This window comes from Folsomia candida, unplaced genomic scaffold, assembly GCF_002217175.1.
Source record: "Folsomia candida strain VU population unplaced genomic scaffold, ASM221717v1 Fcan01_Sc017, whole genome shotgun sequence".
Taxonomy (NCBI): domain Eukaryota; kingdom Metazoa; phylum Arthropoda; class Collembola; order Entomobryomorpha; family Isotomidae; genus Folsomia; species Folsomia candida.
Window position 1 is genome coordinate 3074166 of NW_019091209.1, and position 22126 is coordinate 3096291.

Consider the following 22126-nt stretch of genomic DNA (forward strand, 5'->3'; position numbering starts at 1 on the left):
AACTTTACAATTTATTTCTGGCATGTTTTTCAGCTTTACAATTTTCATAGGCATGCATAACCATTTGTCATGATGCATAAAACTTTAACAATAATTGTCATTTGCACATACGTAAATACATATGTAAACCGACGCGAAGTAAATCGTGAGAACGAGGCCATTATTTATTCACTGCATTTCTTTCTCTCTCATTTGTTCGAGCTGGAGGAATCCAGCCAGACGTTATTTGACACTCGGATACTGAAATTTGATAAAACAAGGCGTCTGCATGTGATGAATAAGTACTTCAAAGCATTTATTATGCCCATGATAAAACCCAACCATTCAATTTGCGTATCAACAATATTATTATTACTCTTAAGTAATAATTCCATGTACCTATGCAAATAAATACGTTCATGAATTTGGAGATATGCCAACCGAAAGAAAGAAACTTGCCGATAGATGATTGTCAACTACTCAAAAGTTTGAGATTGAATAAATAATTAAATCCACGCATTGAATGAAGAGGATAAAATCAGCTCGAAATATGCAACCAAATTAATAATTTTGTTCAGACTTTTCGTCTCAAAATAATGATTTTTCTCTTTAGTGGGCCAAAATAATGGGACATTTTTACCCTAAACTACTGGCATGATGGGGTTACTATTTACCAAACCATACCCAATTTCCGGGGGTGTGGTTACTTAATATTTGATACCACCAGGCATTCAACTATATAAAAAAATATCCATCCAGCAAAATCCTTCATGGATTTTCGTGGATTTTGTCCAGCAGCAGCAGCGCAGCGAAATAAAATGTTCACGTCTTTGAGACATTGTATTCACTCCGCTTGCAGAAAATCTCACCTTCTTTCGTGAACAAATCTCTACCTCGCCAATGCTGCTATCTTTCAGATCATTTTCGCATTTTACAACTTTTCGGTTTGCATCAGCCTCCTACCGGGTATCAGCGTCCGCCATCACAATTTTTTTGCAACGTGGGTGCAGGAGAAGAATTTAATTGTTCTTTGATAATTTTTTTTGTCCTATCCCTTCCTCGTCGTCGATAAGCCCTGACTTCGTCATACATTTCTAGGTGTTCCAGCAGCACAAGGTTAAAAATCTTGACAAACTGAACATGGTGAGAATTCATTTTTTGCTCCTTGAGTTTTTTTTACTTAGTAATTAATTAATATTAATTAATATCATGCTCTAGTCCAGTTTAAGGGTTCATTCATGGCAGTTTTAATTAGTGACTGTTGATTTGTTTTCTAATGAATGCTTGCATTGGTAGTGGGGGATGTATTTCTTTCTTAATTTCGTGGTATGATTTCAGGCTCAAGCTGGCACGAGCAGAGCTGGGAAGCGGAAGCTTGACGAGGACGACCAGCACATTATCAAGGTGAAGGTGTGGACGAAGGGGTTCGAAGAGCTAAAGGCCATGAATGGTCAAGTCGTTGAAGTTGACTGTCGGGAAAATTGGTACAGGGAATTTCGAAAACTTTTCAACATTACATTAGATCCGAGACTATACTGCGTTCGGGGGGGTCGCATGGAAGATGAAATACGGAGTGTTACCCAGACGGTAACTAGACTGCAATTTTCAAATTGTTTGCAACTATTGTGTTAATTTACATACGTTGTATTCCTTTTAGATCTCAAAATGGAGAAATACATACAAAAATGGGCGACAAACAAACGCGATTCATGTAATTAACCACCCTTACTTACGGAGGACACCTACACCACCACGAGTATTTCAACCAGGTGAAATATTTCGTAGGATGCCTACGATAGATTACATGGGGCCCGTTGATAGTGCGCCACCCCATCAGCCAGCAATTGTCGAGGTCAATAAGAAACAAACTTGTCATCTTTAGTTGTCATTATTATTCTTGTAATGTATTATGAGCTATTATTTCAATGCGTACTATAATGAGCTGCTAATTTGAATGCAGGCCAGTGTAGCTCCTCCCACGCATGAACCGATTCCTCCGCCTGTAGAAAACGTTATCCAAATAGACTCGTCTTCCGATGACGACTCACCGGACGCGCCAGACAAGTTGGATGAGTCAGAATTGCTTGACGCGTCTGACGTGTCAGACTTGTCCGGGTACATGGACTGGTTGGAAGAACAAATTGCGGATGAACTTAGGGCTGATGCGTCTGATGCGTCTGATGCATCTGATGCGTCTGATGCGTCTGATGCGTATGATGCGTCTGATGAGGCTGATGCGTCTGATGCGTCTGATGATCAAGTACCCGGTGATCACATGGTCAATGATCAAATTCCCGATGATAACAAGTTCAATGATCAGATCCTCGAAATACCCAATTCCAACGATGACGATGAAGTCCAGGTGGAAAAGATAATCTTGCGTGACTCCATCGGAGAGGTAGACCAGCATTATTTTTAGTTTTATGAGTAATTATTTGAATGCATAATTTGAATGCAGGTTCAGGTCCCCGTCACAGCCTCCTCCGAGCCCCCTTCATCCGACGTGGAGGAGTTGGAGGAAGTTATTGATTTGGCAGATGATTCTCCGCCATCGTCACCAGCTCATTCCCCCTTTTCCTTACGGAACGCGATTTAAACTTATGGTCTGAGTCTCTTTAATTTAAAAGTATTACGAGTAAATTTTGAATATTATGAACCTTAAGGGTCTAATCCATATGTACTTTTGTACTTTTAAAATCACATATCTACTTGTATTTATATTTTTTTTATTGGAAGCTGTGTATGTTTGAACCACCATAAATGAATCATTAAATATCAAATTTCTCAAAAAATTAAAAATGCAGTCAAAACTTTTCATTAAAATGTGAATGTCTCCAATATATTTCTTATCACTGATTTAATTTATACTTAACATCCATCCTACATACTACCATCATACCGGAGTCTATTTCATTTTGCATGAAAATCTCTGCATAATTCTCTTCGACTTTGAACCCTCCGGAAACAGCATTCATCTGAATAATCAAATCATATAGCTGCTCAATTTCGATAACGACTTGAACAAAATCTTGTCTTCTTTCATGTTACTTGATCACACATTTGTCAATAATTTATCTAGGCCATTCTAGACTTTGTAAGACATGAGGTAGTTTGTTATTGTCTACAAGTGCGCATTACTTTGGCGTTGGTGCCACATCATGAATCAGCCATTCCATTCTTTCCTGGAAGGAAATCGATAAAAAAACAATAACATTATAAAATTTGAGATAGGAATGCAACTCGTATCGACATACAAAATTCATAATAATCTGTATCTGCACACTGCATACCACCACCGATAAAATAAGTAAATGAAATTAACTCGCTAACAGAAAGGGAAGTAAATAAATAGTAGCAGTAGCAAAATCTGTCACCAGTTTATACCCACCAACCAACCACTGGCTCAATGTGATTGCTTCGTGTTAAATATTTATGCATTGACACACTTTTAATGCCTCGTGCAAAACAACGTTGGAAAATTTACAGAATATTTATTCTATTTTTTTCCAAAGAAGGAGGAGGAGACGCTGTTCTCGAAATGTGTCTCATTTTGCATAACATGTCCACCAAACTCTAATTTCCGTACAATTATTTTGCACCTCACGTCATGTGACAATGATTAAATATTCGCTACAATAAACCTACTTGTACATAATCATGCATGTCTAAACCTTGATGTCATGTATGTGGTATAAAAATCGAACAGTAGTCAATAAATAGTTTTACCAACCAGTAACCTCCAGCCGGAGCAGATTTTTACATGCATTTCTAATTTATGACGCCATAAAGTGCGATCATGTTTCTAATTTACGACACAACTTTGACTATGAATGCGACTATAAAATCATTTTGTTAGCATATGAATACTTTTGAAAGTTATGGCATGAAATGAATTATACCGATTGAACTGTTCGTCATCCATATCATGGCATCGTCTGTCTGATTGCATTAAGTTTAATCTTATCGATGGAAAATTGATTTAGAAAAAAATGAATTTCAGATATGTTCAACATGGAATTAATTGTGATAGTAAGTAGCACATACATAAATGCATAAATAATCTATTTTATTTTTCTGTGGTGGTGAAGGTCTCATTTAAAATCGAGACATCATAAATTTCTGTGCATGAAGAAAAGCATATTTTTCCATGGTCGACTTGGTTGGTGGTTCATTTTGCCAACACATTTGAACAACCAAAAAGTAAGTTATTCGCATTGATGAGGATCAGTTTAGTTCAATAAGTGCGTTAGATCGAAATTTCTAAACGCCCACAATGCCACATGTACATTTGTACTAGTCACACCATTAAATGTGTGTGTGTACACATTTTGCACACATTTACTTTTTTGGACAGCCTGAACCTTTCAGGATTTGATACGGTTGTAGAGATCTATGACTTTTTTTAGTTTAGTTATGGCAGCAGATGAACGAACGTACATTAGAAGAAGACAAGACGAGAAGGAGACTGAATTTATATACCCATCAAATAAATGCGTGAAAGTTGTTAAGAGATCATCCTCGTTGTACATACATACGTTATTATCTTTGTCTAAATTTGACTTGTCAGTTCATTAAATTCAGCTAATAAAAAAGAGGATGGGACTGCAATAAAGCATAAGTACAAAAAAAATCTTAAATTTACATGATAAACTTGCAGTCATTCCCTCCCTCCACGCAAGAAAAAAAATAAGTTATTGCATCACAAACTGTGATTATTTGGATCACTGATTTTATACTCAGACCTGAATTACGACTCATATCGAAGAAATTGACACGTACAAATTACCCACACCAAAACCCGGAACTATTTTACATACTGGAGAGACATTTTATTTTTGCATGCATAGATCGAAGAAATCGCATCCATTTTTTTTGCATCATCATGTCCTCCTTATTACATCTCAAGCACCACCACCACCACCACCATTCATAACAATTTATATATAGCAATAACAATAAAGGTTCGTGTACCGTAATAAATCAAGCAGTGAGCGAGTGCAAAAGATGCAGAATCCTATCCACACACAAAAAACCATGCAAATGCATGCATGCAACTCAGGAACAATTTGTATCAGAATGAATGACGAGATTCACAAAGTGAATGAGTGAAGGAATGAAAATGAATGAATAAAATATGCATGTACTTCCATCCAAGGTGGATGGACGTACAGAGACGGGACACATATGCATAATTAATATCCATCCGAGGCCTTTTCCTTCTCTGATTTGATCTTGCTTGCTCACAAACAATGAAACGACAACAACATTGCCGTAACGTAATAATGGAGCAGTTAAAAGACAAAGTTGAAGGAGGGGGAGGAAATAAATGAGTTTTTTGGAGTTAAGAATTGCATGGGCGTCGGAGAAGATGACGGAATCATAGCGTGGTTTGGTCGTTATACGAAGATGAAGATGCGACTCTTCTAAAGACGACGAAGGTGCTGTGCGATGTGCAAATCTGAATCTGTATTTAAAAGCATCTGCTCCTCTGTAATAATGCCTCGCTGAAAAAAAGACAGCATCGTGATCATCATCCGACTTGTTGTTGGTTGGGTGGGTGAAAGTACGTAAAGCTGCATTATACACAAGAGTCCATCCTTTTAGTCTCAATACATATTAAACCGCTTACCGTTTTGTGTGCAAGTATCTACGATTGAGGTTTGCTTTAAGTAAGCGACGACCTGGGTTGACTTAACTGTGGCATCGTCGTTTCATATGGCAGTTGGCGTATGTATATGTTTGCGTTATGTGAAATATTTTGGATGATGCTGATGCTGAGGCTGCTGGGGGAATGTAATGTACATAATGCATTGTATTATTGTGTGGCCGTGTTAAAAGAGAGCTTTTATGCAGTCGTAGTGTGAGTAGTGTGACTGACTAAAAATCTGCGAGTACATTTCATTTCATTTCCACCAACAAGTTGTAACGTAATGTCAACTATTTTCTCTTTTAGAAGAAGAAGAATCCTCATCTCAGCAGATCCCGCCGCACGTTAATATTTTTATATTGCATTGATTTTCTTCTTAAAATGCAGTGTAACCAGTTTATAAAACACTCTCATCATGGGAGAGCATTAACAAGATGAGGACCAAGTCATCTTCATCACCACGGCGTTAATAATAAGAAGAAGAAGGCAAAAGCAAGGCAAATCTTTAACCGAGATTGTAAAACTAAAAAACTACTCCACTACTGACTGCTGCTGCTCAGCCTGATAATAAATAGAAAAGTGGTGGGTGACACGCGGAGGAAAAATTATATAAATAAATTGTAAAACCCTTGAAAACTTGGAAATTTTTAATAACCCTGGAAAAGTTTTTAATTCAAGTGGTACTCCACTTCTTATTGACTTGAGTGAGTCGTGCTTAAACGAATTGTTTAGTTGGACAAGATTTAGTTAAACTTAACTGAATTATGTTGGTGCACAGTTAAAATTGGAGGAGTTAAAGTTATAATTCAGTTATTTATCGCAACTTATTAAACCATATCAGAGTTTGTGGTAAAAAAAATGAACGAACGATAAGAAGGACTGAATTTTTTTATGTCCGGTTATTATTCTTCTTGCTACGCAATGACTTCTTCTTAAATACACAAATTCATAAAAGGATGTGAATTGAATTGTGTGACTGTGATGTCGATAATAAATATACAATTTGAGTGAGTAGGGAAGGGAGTAAGTTGATAACGGAGGAGTGAGCTTATCGTTCCCCGTCCCACACAACAAACTGGACAATGGGTCACCTTATCTGTTTTCCATTTCCGCAGATGAGATACTCTTAAGTTAAATAGTAAACGTATACTATTTACATATTCTCGAGTGTAAAAAGGACAATAAATTGGATTTCTTCTAGTCAAAACTACTCGTACTTTCGTAATAAATAATGCAGTGGAAAAAAAGTTTGATGTAAAGTTCAAAAAATTGCAATAATGAAAAATATGCCGTCAATTAGTCCTGCAGAGTAAAATAAGATGCGAGTTATTTTCGCCTTATTAAATCGTAATCTCGGCAAAAAAGAAGACTGGTCAGCAGTATATAGCAAATTTACAATGAAATGATAAGGTCCATTCCGTAAAAAACCTTGCAAATAAAAAAAAGTAAGCATGAAAATGTCATGGGCTTATCAACATTCCATTGAATCAATAATGGTCAAAATGCACTTTTTAACTTTACAGATAGACTGACTAGCCCGGAATTATATGATACGAAATATCTACCACTTGGTGATCGCCGTCGTCGTGGCTAAATTTGTGTGCAATTAACTAACAATGCACATGTCAGACATGTTTCGCACGGATCTTGTTGAAACTAGCACTAAAATCTCAAGGAACTAAACACAAACAATAGTTAGTATGAAATTTGAGCACTTCTGCAGAATTCGCGAAATGGCGAACGTTTTAAGTTGGCGAAAATGCGTATTTTCACCATGCGAAACTATATGGAGTTCACCTCTCCGCTTTTCTCCTGCGCTTCTCTTCGCGAGGTCATCCGTTTTCGCTCAAAATTGAATTAATTAATTTCCTAACCAAGTTCTCATCCGATTTTTTATATTTGGACTTTACATAATTTTTGAGCACTTTTTAATATTTAAAATGGATTCAACTAACTTATAAGTGGATATTATTTTTCAAAATTGTTTCAGAATAATACATTCGATGTTTCTATTTATTCCCTTGGCGTGCTTTAAAGATTTTGATGACAAAAATCTTATGACTTTGTGTAATGTTAGCCCTTATCACACATAGGGAACTAGGTATATTTGGTTTTTTATGGTCTAATATATAAATAAGTTTACAAATATAAATATGCAATGTGAAAAAAGGAAAATCGAATCCACTATTCTGAAATCTCAACAAATTCTTAAAAAATTCCAATGATAGCAACTTAATTTTTATGTTAAATATTAAAAAGGTTCAAAAATTGTGTCAAATCCAAATATAAAAAATCGGATGAGAACTTGGTTAGGAAATTAATTAATTCAATTTTGAGTGAAAACGGATGACCTGGCGAAGAGAAGCGCAGGGGAAAATCGGAAAGCGGCCGTATAGTTTCGCATGGTGAAAATACGCGTGTTCTCCAACTTAAAACCTTCGCCATTTCACGAATTCTGCAGAAGTGCTCAAATGTCATACTAACTATTGTTTGTGTTTAGTTCCTTGATATTTTAGTGCTGGTTTCAACAAGATCCGTGCGAAACATGTCTGACATGTGCATTGTAAGTGATCAATTAAAATAACAACGACCAATACTAAACTGCATATATTTACCTACCACCACCGGACCACCTCCTGGACCAACCTGTGATAATGAGTTTAAGAAAAATTCGTCGCCGTCTTTCCAACACGTTTCGATTTACGGTGGATGGTTCCTTATCCGAATTAGCGGAACATCTCACGATTGACGATGATGCCAATAATCGTCAATATCTATCTCTCAGTGACGCAAATGGAGTCGCATTAAGAGAAAATGGTTAGTATATGTATATAGTTTAGTTAGTTTAATAGCCCTGACCTTTTAAAGTCTAAATGTCACATAAACTTCATGGTAGTCACCTAAGTACGAGATTTTTTTGCGTCATCGCATAGTGTAACAACCTTGATAAGATTGATTATTATTTACATATATGTAGCAAGAGAATTTAGTGACTACTTTTTCCCACATGTTTATTTATCCGGTGTTCAAAAGTCTAAATGAAAGGTTTTGAAATTTTGCAGGAGTGCGATCTCACCCGAAATCGGGGTTTGCAAGTTATGCAAAAAGATTCTCCTTTTCCAACTCTGCTAAAGATGTCAACTCGAGATCAAGTAAGAAAAAAGTGCATGTTTTTTAAAACAGCGATCTTTATCTATTTTAAGTTAGACTACGTCACCGTGAGATTAATGTATTTAAAATTTGCATGTCCCCTAAAATCGCATATTTTGATGCATAAAATGCAGTTGCGCAACCAACCCATTTACTAAATAATGATAACAAGAATGGCAATATTACATGTAAGAAAAGCCACTTAATTAATTAAGCAAAACGAGGCGCACTAGGTAAAACCAGCAGCAATCGAAAAATTACCCGGTCGATAATATTGCACCCATTTCTTTAACCTTCATCTATGTAAAAACGTGTTGCATTCACCGTCGTGAGACTTGATCTTATTAATGACAACAAATACATACATAAGTACAGCGTGTAAAAAAGCCTGTTGCAATCATTTTTATGAGGAAGCTACATAGGTAAATAATGAACGTGAAGAAATCGAGAAATGTCCTTGACGTGGAAAAGAGAGCTTCTTTTACACGGCAGACGAGTATTTAATTGTTGTTAATAAAGAAGCAAAGTCCCTCTTGATCCCAGTCAGTACTGATATTATGCTACCAGACCACGTTACATATCTACAAGCACCATTATTATGGTTCAAGTTAAGTTACCAAACCGCTTTATTGTTACCTGTGCTTTTTTACGTAAACAGAAATTGTAAAGTAAAAACTGGGGTGACCTCGATGATGTGCTGCTCAAATCTTTGACTGCTACTGACAAGAGTTCAAGATGCACAGCTCCCGACTGGCTGGGTGTGTGTGTAATATTCAGTTTGCTAGCTATTTTCCGTTTATATTCTGTTCAATATTTCCTGAAATTTTTCCGATAAATTGAAAAATAAGGTTGTGCAAGACATTTCGCAATGCTATCCTCTGAGGAGTCTGGCTTGCGTGGGGTTAGGATGGATTTAAGATTTCAAGTACTTTTGCAAAACCTGATTGATTGTGAAAGAAACATTTTTAACTAATAATATCGCGTGTCCAGTCCAAAAGAAATGTGACAAGGACGATAAAGTGCAGTGAGAGAGGAAATATATTATTTTGAGGTACTTGCTCGGCTGGACGCCTGATAAATATCCATTGACCGATAAATATATATTTCCAAGCAAGCCTTCCACTCGAAAAAAACTGATCTTCCCAAGTTATAAATTAGTTGTTGTTGTTGATCTTACGGCCTCAAACCGCACGTACTTTTTGAAGAGGACTCGCGAGCAATGAAATTACTTATGTACGTGGACGACCGTATTAGCAATAAAGTATTGGAGAAAGCAGCAGCCTTGCGCATCTCTCTACGTTCTTCGTCAGGCCAGAGTTGTTTCGATCGGTGGAAAAGGAAAACCCGACTCCACAACAACATCCCCTCAGCACTTTAAGCAATTCAACTCCCATTAAGCCACCAACCAGACCACCTTCCTTCGAGTTCCGTGTGTTTTTCATGAACTGAAAGGCAACTCTGTAAAAACAACGGCAACTTGTCACGTTGGTTGAAAACTCAGATATGTTGACATTTAGTGGTCGAGACCATATTTATTTTCCTGGGGAGGAAAAGTGAACCTATTGACACAGAAATATTGCAGTCGGATATGAATCTGGCTTGGAGAAACAACACAACTGCTTCCCGCATGGTTTACCAGAAACCCTTTGATTGTACACACATGTCAACAGTCAGCCAGTCAGTTTTTTAAACAAATGTGATGTGAATCTCTCCTCTTTTGAGTCATCATTACGCCAACAAAGCTTTGTGCCCGGATATCATTTATTTGGTCCCTTATGCCATCGAAAAGATGAAAGCATGCAGTGAACCGGAGATTCACTGCCTCATTAAACGGAACCTTATTGCTCTCTAATTGCCTGAAATAACGAGTCCTCGTAAAGAGATACATGACGTATTTTTATTTCCTCTTCATCTCTCTCTTGACAACAACAAGTCTTCTCTTCACAATTTATTTTGTTCTTTTGACGTGAGCTCGGCGGAGAAAGCAGAGGGAAAGGAAGGACAGGACCGCGTTGCCATTTGGTGGTGCAAAATTTGGTGGCTGGTTGGAGTTTGGAGTGTGTCAAGTGGGATAGATTTTGCTGGTGGTGGTGGTGCTGTTCTGTTCCCTCCCCTCCGACCAGGATCCCCTGTTTCTTCTTATTTTCACTTTCACGCGACTTTCTTCGTCCCCAACGAGGAGAGAGAAAAGAGGAGCGAGAACGAGAGTGGCAGTGTTGCCCGTGGTTGCAAAGGACGACTGCCATCGTTACCTTCTCTCTCTACCCGACTCTCGCTCTCTTTCGGATTAAGGGAAACCTTTCATCGGGACGAAATAATCCATCCAAAATAAATATTCCAATTAGCAGTTAGTCGTCGTCTTCAATTAGTGTTGCACCTACACATAAACACCTGGGAGGGAGAGAGAAAGCTGGTTTTTACACTCTTTTACGAACTGCTTTAAAACTCTGCTGCTGCTCATTGACCAGAATACATAAAAAAAGAGGAGGAGATTTATTACATCTAACAAGAAGAATCAAAAAAATAAATTAAAACTTAATAATATCCTTCAGTATACGCTTCATGGAAATTGGTGGAAATTATCGTGATTCATCCCTCCATATTTTTACCAGTAAAGGTTCTTCTAATCATTTCGGGACCATTTTGAAATTGTCCGGAACAAAGTAATAAGATCGATATCCAATCAAATCCAATCCACCCATAAGAAAACAACGGAGATCAGAATCGAGATTAATTTCTACTAGGGCACTGTGAATCATCAGTACGGTGGGTGGTTCTTTTCCATACATATTTTCTCGGGATACGGGAAAGATTGTAACAAAAGTTGAAAAAAGACAGATTTTTTTCATTACGGACAAAACAGTGTGAAATCAGTGCGAACAGTATTTCCAAAAAAGGATCCAAATCCTTTTACAATGGTGTCCCGTTTAGACTCGTTGAATTCATGGTTGTCATCTCTCTCCTTGAAAATTGGACATCATCGTCACCGCACTCGAAAAACGGGTCGTTCTAATGGTCTTCCAAGGAGTAGCACGATGTCTACCGCGGATGGATTTTGCCGCAGCACAACTTTCCCTACTTTGGGTACATACTTACATATTAATTTTATGCTTGCATGCATCATCATGACCTTAATGCAACATCCCTGAAGAGAGATAATGATGATGATGAAAGACGACGAGAAGAGTCAAAGTACACTTGTCTTCTTTCATCTCTATCTCTATATTTATATACGGACGTACATATCTTCTTATCGATTATCGAATTGTGTCGGCCCACATGCAACCCACATTCATATTACATCTCTCTCTCTTCTCATATCCATTCATCTCTCCATCCACCACGAGCAGCAGGAGGAGAACATCTATCCATCCATCCCGTTTAGATCGTCATCACATCCGCTTCATAACCTCCTCCATATGAGGAGGATAAGGAAGGTGGAGAAGGAGAAAGAAGGGCCTTATGGTCGTGGTGGTGGTGGTGGTGGTACATTTGGGAGAAAGTAGAAAGTTGTTAGTTGGATGGATGGGGGATCCCTCAGCTCTTCTTCTTTCTTCACTTCTTTTGCATTCACCTGCTTTCTCCCCAGATCCAATTTCACACCATGCACTCCTCTTCTTCTCAGTTCTCATACACATGTTCTCGGTGGAGTGGAGAGAGTAAGAGAGAGATGACTTACTTATGTATGTATGTATACCATCATCACCAGGCACGACTGTTGAGCAAGATTGGTTTGACGTATGGCCTCTATTGTTCTCCAAACTTACTTTGTTTTGCACTTAGGCAAATTGAGTTAGTGTCAAGTTTTAGTAGTATGTATATTGATTTTGTTTATGCAAACCCCCATTTTCACCATGTATGCATCATGTCTCACATGACGACGACTACGACGATGATAATAATAGAGAGGGGAAACCCTAAATAAATGTGGTGGCGAAATATATTTATAATGGTCTGACTTGTTTTTCTCGTCTATTTTCATATCTAGCTCCCGTGGCGGAACATCCACGTGGGTCGGATGGCGAATCGGAGGAAGCATCCGCAGCCTCGGACGATTTTGCATCTCCGGCCAGAATCCGTCCATCGCATGGCGTCTCTTCCTACGGGGTCACCCTCCGACAAAAGAGTCAGCGGAGACACTCCGAGGTGAGCTATCAACGAATAAGTATACACGTAATCCACGCTAATCAGTAGTGTTAAAATAAATAAGGAGTCGAGTTTCAGTAACATATTTACTTCTCGGAGTTGAGACAGGGCATATATAAGACAAATTTCGTAATAAGTTATCCCAAATATTGCACGTTTCGTCTTCTTCTAACCCATCATGCACGACCTGGTATAATAATCTAAACTATTATGCGCTGCATCAACCCTAAAAGTATTAGACTTAAAATCTCACAAGTCTTATTTACAAGAGATACCTGCTTCCACGAGGTAGATAGACGGATAATAATTTGTAATTATATATAGAATATATTTATAAACCCATCAGCAGTATAAGTAATAATAATAAGTAGCTCAGTTTAACAAACTATCTCTCTCTCTCTCCTCATAAGAATTCAGGCACGGTTTCACTAATTGGTTTAAAAATGAAGCACATTGTATGCTAATTATTTCACGTTATTATCATCTGTAGTATAAATACATACGGTTGGGTTAGTGTTAGGTGGAGCAGGTCACATACATAGCTTGGCTGGGATATTATAAATAAAGTCGAGATCGCGTCTTCCCTTTTAATTAGTTAGTTTGCCAGACTGGGAGTTAAAACAACGCAAAGTTATTCTTGTTCCTTCTTTCATCAGATATTGTTCTTTTCACCGTAATTTAATGGATCAGAGGTAACTCTGTAATAACAATAACTTTTCGACAGATGGATCTTTCTCAAGACATCAGCAAGCGACTCTCTCTTCCGGCCGATCTGCATATCCCGGAGTCATTCTTGGCGAAACAGGCAGCCTCCTCCTACACCGTGGTGGAAGCTCCCCTCACCAGAACTTCCAGGAGACAAAGTCTTTCCGAAATTGGATTTGGGAAGAGTGAAACTTACATCAAGCTTGACAAATTGGGAGAAGTATGTAAAGCAACTGTTACGCAGGGCCGCTATAAATTGTGCTTTATTTTACAAACTTTTTTGTTTTTACTAGGGGACGTATGCAACTGTGTTCAAGGGAAAGTCACGGTGAGTTTTGTATCCAAGTCGAAGTCTTCATTGAGAGCAAGGGGTGTATTTTTCTCAAATTATGGTCTTAATTCTATTCCAGCCTTACTGAAAGTCTGGTAGCGTTGAAGGAAATTCGTCTCGAACATGAAGAGGTATGATTGCATAATTGTATCATGTTCAAAATTAACACATTTAATACGTGATTCATAGGGTGCACCTTGCACAGCGATTCGGGAGGTGTCATTGCTGAAAGAGTTACGTCATGCGAACATAGGTTTGCGCTTATCTCATTATGAAATTCATGTTTGTGTCAAGGAATTGTAAATTTGTATTAATTTGTCCACTTGTAGTGACACTTCATGACATTATCCACACTGAGAAGTCTCTGACTCTAGTGTTTGAGTATCTGGACCGGGATCTCAAACAGTATATGGACGCGTGTGGTGGGGTACTGAGCATTAACAATGTCAAGGTATGTATCACTTGGTATGGTGAGGATGCAAAATGGGTCATGGAGTTAATATTTGATAATATTTTTGGCAGCTATTCTTATTCCAACTGCTCCGAGGTTTGGCGTACTGTCACAGGCGGAGAATTCTACATCGGGACCTTAAGCCGCAAAATTTATTGATCAATGATCGAGGAGAATTAAAGGTATGACGTTGTTTTTTGTGTTTGTTTTTGCGTCAATGTATAAATTGAATTATCTAATGTAATTTATTATTGATTTATCTCAACAGCTTGCCGACTTCGGTTTAGCTCGGTACTATACACCATTTCATTCATATTAATACTTATGCATACCTGTCTGGTAGTTGGGATATGAGTATATTTTGGTTTTTATATGAATTTGTAGTGCCAAATCCGTTCCTACGAAGACTTATTCCAACGAAGTGGTAACTCTGTGGTGAGATTTTTTTTATTGCGTTGTTACATTAAAGTCTTGTACATTTGAACTTTTGAAGTAAAAAAAAAACATGCACTTGTGAATAGGTATCGTCCCCCTGACGTCCTTCTTGGGTCCACAGAATATTCGACCCCAATCGATATGTGGTATATACATATTTCATTTTATGGCCAGTAATAACCATTGTCACGCATCATGACGTAATTATTAATCAAGTTTTATCTCTCATGCCTTAGGGGTGTTGGCTGCATATTTTGCGAAATGGCGAGTGGAAGACCAATCTTTCCTGGGTCAACGGTTGAAGATCAGTTAAAATTAATTTTCCGCACACTTGGAACACCGAATGAGGATTCATGGCCAGGAATTTCTACCAACGATGATTACAGATTTTACGACTTTGAACAATGGCCACCAGAACCGCTAGTCTCACGAGCACCAAGATTAGATGGAGATGGGATTGAACTCTTGTCCAAATTTTTAAGGGTGAGCTTAACACAAAATTATGTATACCCCCTCACAAATTGAATTGCTCAAATATGTATGTCGTGTATATTTTATAGTATGACGCAAGAAGCCGGGTCATCGCTCATGAAGCAATGCAATACCCTTTCCTCAGGAAATTATTCACTGCCACGATGCGGCTTCCGGACAGTAAGTCATATACAACTCTCCATTAATAATAATCCATATTTCATGCTCTGTGACTAATTTAATCAATTTTTGCATAGCCGCAAGCATATTTTCAATTTCCTGGATCCAACTGTCCAAAGACCCAGGATCACGGTGTGGAATCAATAATTCAAAGCCTCAAGACAGCCACGGATCGGACAAGCGTCACAGCGTTATACTTTAAGGAGACAGCTATAAAACAAGAATAATGGAAAAAGAACAACAACTTTAATTACGTAATTTCTTATTGGGATTAAATTATTTTGCTACTTTGTAACTATTTCAAAAACGGGTGGGTGGATGGGCGGGTTGGTTTAATGATTAATTCTCTTTGGTAATCTGTTTCAACAAAAAAAATCTTGCTACTTTTTTTAACCAACATTTTCAAATTCAAATTGATTATCAATCAATACCAATTTCTTTCATTTCGAGGGGAACTTTATTATACCAGTGAATTCCATTATTTGTCACTCTTTAATACGACTCGTTCTTCAAATAAGTAATATTTAAAACTTCCTCACGAGACGAGCCAGCCGCACAAGCAAACGTTGGAGGCATAGTATTACCTTCTCTCATCCTTTAGAGAAGAACATGCCAAATTGTATACCACTTAAGAAGATGCGATTCATAGTGAGTAGAATGACTGACCGAAGCAACAATTTTTTGCAACGGATTAAACAAAAGAATTACTAAGTTATCATATTTAAATACTCAAAGTTATCAAAAAAACAACAACTTTTATTGTTATACTTACCTGTTTCTGAGATCTGAGATTGCTCACACTCGTAAAATACCCTTTGAAAAAAAATATCCCAAAATTAAATAATTACAATCCTCTCCTCCAAAAGAAACAAAAAACTTATATCTCTGTCTTCTCCACTCTTATACAAATACATAATAATTACATAATTTTCTCCGCAAAAGTGTCAAAAACATGTCGTCTGATTCGATTTTTAGTGCGTGTCGTATATACCTCTAATTGTAATAATAATGGTAATAATATTTATAAAACTCGTGCAGGAACGTACGTACGTAGACATGTTTTAACAAAACATTATACTAATTGGTTCTGCAAACGAAAAATTAGCGTGTGGAAAATCGAATCGCATCCGACACACGTGAATGACGATGACGGACGACGACCACGACGACGATGACGACGTGTTAGTTGTGCATATTGAAATCTAACGGTGCTTCAATTTAAAGCACAAAAAACAAAATGAATGTAATACTAAATTATTACTAAAAAATTAGGTAATTTTATGTACGTACGTATGTAGAGGGATTATTCTCGCATGTGATGAAAACGAAATTTAAAATTTCCTTATTTCTCGTAAAAATAGATAAACAATAATAATAATAAATGATAATTGTTGTTATAAAAAGAATCGATCAAGATTGAAACGAAGAAGAAAAAGAATACTTTTACGATTTTAAAGACTGCTAAAAATGAAAACATTCGTTTACACTGCAATTCTCATTCTCATTGCAAGATTGATTTGGAAAGAGGTTCATGGTACGAAAAAGTGTTCCAGTTTCCTTCCGGTGAAATGAGACACGAAATAAAAAATGCATGCCCACTTTGTTAGAGAGAAAGCAACTGCTGTGCTGTTTACTTTCTCCACTTTTTTCTCCCCAAATTATGGGTGGCAGATGTTTAGAAAGATAAGAACACCACCAGTTTCTCGATGGATGGATTATTAAGAGTAAATAATATGTGACTCGAACCTGGGTTAATTGTTGTTACGTATTATTAATGTTATAATAAAATAAATGTGAATCAAAAAAAGAATAAAATGAATTGTTCGAATCACAAATTCCAAAAGTGAAAAAGTGAAAAAATTATGTTCATGTCTTATTCGATGAAAATGATTTCCAATAAAAATTAACCCGTTTGCTCAAAATTCTCCTTATTAATTACAAATATTCTTATTATTATTTTCATGAAATTTGTGCATAAATAAATTTAACGGAGGGTAAACTTGTTTAAAAAACTTGTTTAAAAAATTCATGATGCATGTCTTGTATTATTTTTTTTGCTCCTCTCGGTTTTTACAAGGATTAAAATCTATCGTACGAGTACATTGCAGCAGAGATTCTTCTTTGTTTGTTCGTGGGTATGTAGTAATTAACAATGATGATCAACAATTAAAATTATTATTACAATAATAATTACTATATACGCTAAAGGGCAAAAGTCGACGGGAGAAAGAGAGAGAGGGACAACAATTAAATAAGGAAAATAATTAACTAATTATTTCTAAAATGCCCATCACCATCACGCAAAGTTTAAGGCAACCATTCAGCCTCATTCTCTTGAACTTTGGCCTTGTCCAAGAGCTCGTTAAGGGATTTGATGGGTGCCGTCTTTTTGTCCTCTTTGTCTGCAAAGCTCTCTACAATGTCGCCAGTCACGTCGGACGCTTTGGAAATACCGGACCCGAGGACTTCCCCGGCTTTGTCAATCCCAGTGCCGACGGCTTGGCCAACCTTGAGTGGAAAAGGGTGCAAGTTTTTTTTTATAAAAATAGGACAATCACACATAGCAGAAGGATACATTTTTTGGTGGACGGTGAAGCTCAACCCGCTACGACAGAGAAAAGTGTGTGGCGTGATTTTTTTTGCAACCAGAAATAAGTCCCCCTTGCCCCCCCAAAAAAACTACATTGTGTGTGCAACATCATCTCTTCCATGAGTGAGACTTATGGTTGAGCATCACAGTCCCGGGATTAAATCGGAGGTCGTCTTATAAACTCCGTATACCTTTTTGACAACGCCACCAATGTTTTGAGCGGAGAAGGTCTTGTCGTCAATTTTGACGTTGAGGCTGGAATCTTCCTTGGTGCGGCAGGTATCTTGGTCCTGTAAAAGGGGTGAGATTGGTATTGAAAAAAAAATCGGATTGATTTGAGTTTATTGAAGATTTTGGATGCATACCACAACGCTAAAGTCGTCAGGGTCGACGCCTTCCTCTTCCAATTTTTGTCGGACCTGGTGAACAAAATGTGTTAGTATGCAACTGCATATTTACGTTAAAAAGTAAGAATATCGTGACCAACCTGATTAACGACTGCCTTGTCTAAAGTTGGTTTTCTCGACAGAATCGTGGCACTCTTGGTGTGACCGAAGAGGATCTTTTGGCACGTGAAGATCCCAGCGTAGCTGGAATAATCGGTCATGAAGACGAGGAAATCGGCTTCGCCGGCAATATCTGAAACGGAATGGAGGCAAATATTGTAGAACAAATTCATAATAAAAAAAGTAATTCCATTGTCGTATGAAAATAAAGTAGCACAAACCGTGGTTGCATTATTACGAGGAATTAGCATAATATTTAAATATGTGCATAATACTGTAGGTAAATTCAGCCCCGTAAAAGAAGATTTGAACACAAAACGAAAAAAAATCTCATTTCTTTGCTTTTCTATTTATGGCAGTAAGTAGGATTATAATTTTCATTCAACATGGACTTTAATGCTTCATGAAGAGCTACATAAGTACATGCAAAAGCTGTAGGATAATAAATAATCCTGTCAGAAAATAACATGTAACGGTTCTTTCGGTCGTAAAATATCAAGGCGGCGGAGTAGTGATAATTAGTAATAATTGTGACGAGATGATAGACGGACTATTTTTATTAGCCTTCATCATCCAAAGATGCATGCCTATTCCCATTGTCGGGCTTGGAGATCTATCACTCACCGTATTTGCAGACTTAATTAGCATTACGCTCCAATGACAATCAAGGTTTTTCCTTCCTTCTCGTCATTAATTAGATAAGAATTGTGAGAAAAAAGAGACTCCGAAATCGGAAATTGCTTACTCAGTGGGAATTTCACTCGCATTCTAGCTGATCTGTCATTATCGGGAATCGTGAGAACACCGGTGTACCTACAAATTCCAATCATGCACAAAAATATTTAGCAAATCATCGCCATCCTGCTAACTAATTTACTGCGCTGCAAGATTTTGGTGGATACAAAAAAACATAACTCACGTATAAATGTGATCAACTCCAATCGTGTCCAACAGAAAATGTTGACGAGTCTGAACCAATCTCAGTTTCCCATCCGTTCCTTGCGTGAAATTGTACTTCATGCATGAACTCGACGTAGCAAACTTCTGGATGACGTACCACTCGCCAAGGAACTGAAATTTTGCACATAAATAAGTTCATGTCACGTATGTATGTAACTTAAGATTAATGGATTTTGCATCTCGATTAGCTAGTCATGATGTGCATTAAACGCTGCAGATAAAATCCATCTCGACAATTCTTATGCATTTTTCATCTTCAATAAGAAAGGAAAACCCACAAAAATTGAGAATTGCTTGATTTGTCTAACAAAAAAAGTAAATCATTGCATGAAAAACAAACCCAATCTATTCTCTCAACGAGTAAGAGTGCAATAATGCATCTCAACCACAACAGATATTCATATGCATTATATTATAATCGTAAAATTATTACCCTCTCATGACTTTCATTTATTTCTCTCTGTTTGGTTAGCACATTGCATTAATTGAAATTTCTCATTTTCTTTTCCTACTCGACGAAATTTATGTACATGAGACGGTGAAATTGTTGTTGCCACAATTTCTATAAATAGAAATGTAAATGGATATGCGTATGTACCTTATCCATGTTAAAGTCCTTCAGGGGCTCAACCCTTGGGCAGGATCCTAGCCCCATGGTGTGTGCGTCCGAAAAGGCAAACAGCGTTGACACGAGGAAGGTCACGACCAATACTTCACGACGATGCATCTTATTGCCGTTTAATTGTTGTGCACACTCGAAAAAACCAGAACCCAAAAATTATTAGAATGCACAAAGAAAGAAGACGACACTGAACAAGTTTGAGATTCTCTCTGAGAGAGAGAGAGAACTTTAAAAATATCCAGTTTTTGAGACACGAAGGCGACAAAAAAAGAAGCAGGTCGAATTTAGCTCAAGGACTTTGAACGGTTTTTCCTACGAGAGAGCACACTTGAACATGAACCTGAAGGAAGGAACTCACCTTGATAAATACAAACCGACTGGTCGACTGCCTGGAGAAGAATAAGTGATGAAGGGATTTGCAGAAGGGTATTTAACAGCGTCGAGATTTTGAGAAGCCTCAATTTATTTACGTATCTCTATATTATTCAGAGTGTGTGTGTGACTGATCTCAAATTCTACAGATATTACTTTACTAGGGGGATACCACTCTGCTGCATAGCTTCACTTATTTTTGTGAAGCTTCTGTCTCTACGAAGTTAGGTTTACCATGTATTTTACTACTTGAATATATTTTGTGGTTTGGTTATGATGCCGTGGACACATAGACATGAATAAAAAGGGTTGATTCATCATCATCCTCATCATCATCGTTCATCCTTTTAGTCGTTGAGCACAGTAAAATTATGGTATGACTTCCACTTCGGTACATCAGTAGTAAAGTTCACTCTTTTCGTTGGGGGGATCGATGATGGTTTGGTTGGTGGTAACCAAAAGTTTGTTTTGTCGTGGTATACATACAAGTGGTCATTCCTAAATATTGAAGATATGCCAACAAATACATACAAAACCATTCCGACAACACAAGAATGACCACGATGACGACGACGACTGCGAACATTGAATCTTCTCTGGGAGCATGAATCATATATTTCAGGCTTCTTAACAAGAAACATGATCACTTACAAAAAAGTGAGGCATAATATATGTAACACGAGTATCATTATTTTTATGCGGTATCTACAGTTTTTTCTCTTTATATGACTTATGTACATACGTTTGTATGTCTTTGTATATGGGAAGAATAACTCTAATTTTGGTCACATACATAACAAACAAATCAGCGACAAGGACCACAATAACCACAATTTTAGTTTGGGAAGTACAGTCATCATCTCATTTTTTTCAGCAGCAGGGGACAAACTAGTTCAAATTATGTATGTATCATATTATTAATTCGCGAAATTCATGTAACCAGTCAAAAATAATCCTATTTATTACTTGTCACTCGCCACTCACTCACTCATCACTTTAAAAGTGTTGAGTAAACCAAGAAACGGTTGCGTACATGACTCACAATCAGCTAAATTTTAACGATGACTCATTCAGATCAAGATTGAAGACTTTTATTCATCAAATTCTAGCAAAACAGGGTTGATTAGTTGTGACCCCTTCTCCGACCACTTACTTACTTACATAATCTCTGAACCAGAACGTGAACCGTCAAGACATGACGAGATAGATTTGCTATGTCCAAAGGTCAACTAAAAGGTTTCGTCTTCGTCGATTCGGGACACGATAACGAAGCCAGCCCTTGCTTCTTGAGGATTGTATGCATGCATCGTAAATAAATCCGTGTCTTATTGAGCAATAGAAGGATTATTCATTATACAATTATAAGTAACGATTTTACGGAACCAAGTCTGGTAAAATCAGAAATAAATACTCAAACTTTCCCATGCAAAATGAATTACATAATACATTGCGGAAGCGAGTAGGATAAATGCGTTATAGCTGAATGTCATGATATTTTGTGCACTGATACAAATTTCGATTATTATTTTGTCGTGGGATATGCATGCATGTACATATTTCGTAAAATAGTGCAGTGTGGTC

At 37.3% G+C, this 22126-nt stretch overlaps 3 protein-coding genes and 1 long non-coding RNA gene across 9 annotated transcripts; 2 read left to right on the forward strand and 2 right to left on the reverse strand.

Annotated features, from left to right (window-relative positions):
- The first annotated feature begins 270 nt into the window (after positions 1-270).
- On the forward strand, positions 271-2752 carry LOC110856982 (clumping factor B). Of its 2 annotated transcripts, XM_035857542.1 has the most exons (6): positions 271-979; positions 1078-1122; positions 1318-1566; positions 1637-1831; positions 1940-2377; positions 2438-2752. In XM_035857542.1, the coding sequence occupies exons 2-6, from the start codon at positions 1120-1122 to the stop codon at positions 2573-2575; spliced, it is 1023 nt and encodes a 340-aa protein (XP_035713435.1). In that variant the 5' UTR covers positions 271-979; positions 1078-1119; the 3' UTR covers positions 2576-2752. The 2 variants fall into 2 exon arrangements, with proteins under 2 accessions (XP_035713435.1, XP_021961264.2); XM_022105572.2 differs by having other exon boundaries at positions 271-1122.
- Positions 2753-2796: 44 nt separating this feature from the next.
- Positions 2797-3515, reverse strand: LOC118437948. The gene is made up of 2 exons (XR_004836502.1): positions 3234-3515; positions 2797-3161 (listed from the first exon to the last, which is right to left on the reverse strand). It is a non-coding gene; the product is annotated as an uncharacterized LOC118437948 (long non-coding RNA).
- A 2338-nt stretch (positions 3516-5853) lies between these two features.
- LOC110857071 (cyclin-dependent kinase 18) lies at positions 5854-17330 on the forward strand. Of its 4 annotated transcripts, none has more exons than XM_022105679.2 (17): positions 5854-7071; positions 7150-7250; positions 8195-8443; positions 8689-8778; positions 12765-12922; positions 13647-13847; positions 13921-13955; positions 14038-14089; positions 14148-14211; positions 14288-14409; positions 14481-14591; positions 14678-14700; positions 14794-14844; positions 14931-14990; positions 15081-15327; positions 15405-15495; positions 15573-17330. In XM_022105679.2, the coding sequence occupies exons 3-17, from the start codon at positions 8281-8283 to the stop codon at positions 15695-15697; spliced, it is 1593 nt and encodes a 530-aa protein (XP_021961371.1). In that variant the 5' UTR covers positions 5854-7071; positions 7150-7250; positions 8195-8280; the 3' UTR covers positions 15698-17330. The 4 variants fall into 4 exon arrangements, with proteins under 4 accessions (XP_021961371.1, XP_035713182.1, XP_035713183.1 ...); XM_035857289.1 differs by having other exon boundaries at positions 7150-7224; XM_035857290.1 differs by having other exon boundaries at positions 7150-7224; positions 8216-8443.
- Positions 17331-17511: 181 nt separating this feature from the next.
- LOC110857072 (apolipoprotein D) lies at positions 17512-20714 on the reverse strand. 2 transcript variants are annotated; one of them, XM_022105681.2, is made up of 8 exons: positions 20532-20714; positions 20150-20305; positions 19511-19662; positions 19337-19404; positions 18573-18724; positions 18451-18504; positions 18277-18375; positions 17512-18003 (listed from the first exon to the last, which is right to left on the reverse strand). In XM_022105681.2, the coding sequence occupies exons 2-8, from the start codon at positions 20276-20278 to the stop codon at positions 17803-17805; spliced, it is 855 nt and encodes a 284-aa protein (XP_021961373.1). In that variant the 5' UTR covers positions 20279-20305; positions 20532-20714; the 3' UTR covers positions 17512-17802. The 2 variants fall into 2 exon arrangements, with proteins under 2 accessions (XP_021961373.1, XP_035713185.1); XM_035857292.1 differs by having other exon boundaries at positions 20150-20713.
- Between the last annotated feature and the right edge of the window lie 1412 nt (positions 20715-22126).

What these genes read in the sequence shown, in the direction of transcription:
- LOC110856982 (XM_022105572.2), top strand. An exon ending in TACGGAGTGTTACCCAGACG is followed by an intron (nt 1,567 to 1,636) that starts GTAACTAGACTG and finishes TATTCCTTTTAG; the next exon opens with ATCTCAAAATGGAGAAATAC. An exon ending in TGCGTGACTCCATCGGAGAG is followed by an intron (nt 2,378 to 2,437) that starts GTAGACCAGCAT and finishes ATTTGAATGCAG; the next exon opens with GTTCAGGTCCCCGTCACAGC.
- LOC110857071 (XM_022105679.2), top strand. Translation starts at nt 8,281, where the DNA reads ATGAGTTTAAGAAAAATTCGTCGCCGTCTTTCCAACACGTTTCGATTT. An exon ending in TGAGCATTAACAATGTCAAG is followed by an intron (nt 14,410 to 14,480) that starts GTATGTATCACT and finishes TATTTTTGGCAG; the next exon opens with CTATTCTTATTCCAACTGCT. An exon ending in CACGATGCGGCTTCCGGACA is followed by an intron (nt 15,496 to 15,572) that starts GTAAGTCATATA and finishes ATTTTTGCATAG; the next exon opens with CCGCAAGCATATTTTCAATT.
- LOC110857072 (XM_022105681.2), bottom strand. Translation starts at nt 20,278, where the DNA reads ATGCATCGTCGTGAAGTATTGGTCGTGACCTTCCTCGTGTCAACGCTG. An exon ending in GGAGTTGATCACATTTATAC is followed by an intron (nt 19,405 to 19,510) that starts GTGAGTTATGTT and finishes TGGAATTTGTAG; the next exon opens with GTACACCGGTGTTCTCACGA. An exon ending in TTGGTGGCGTTGTCAAAAAG is followed by an intron (nt 18,004 to 18,276) that starts GTATACGGAGTT and finishes TTTCCACTCAAG; the next exon opens with GTTGGCCAAGCCGTCGGCAC.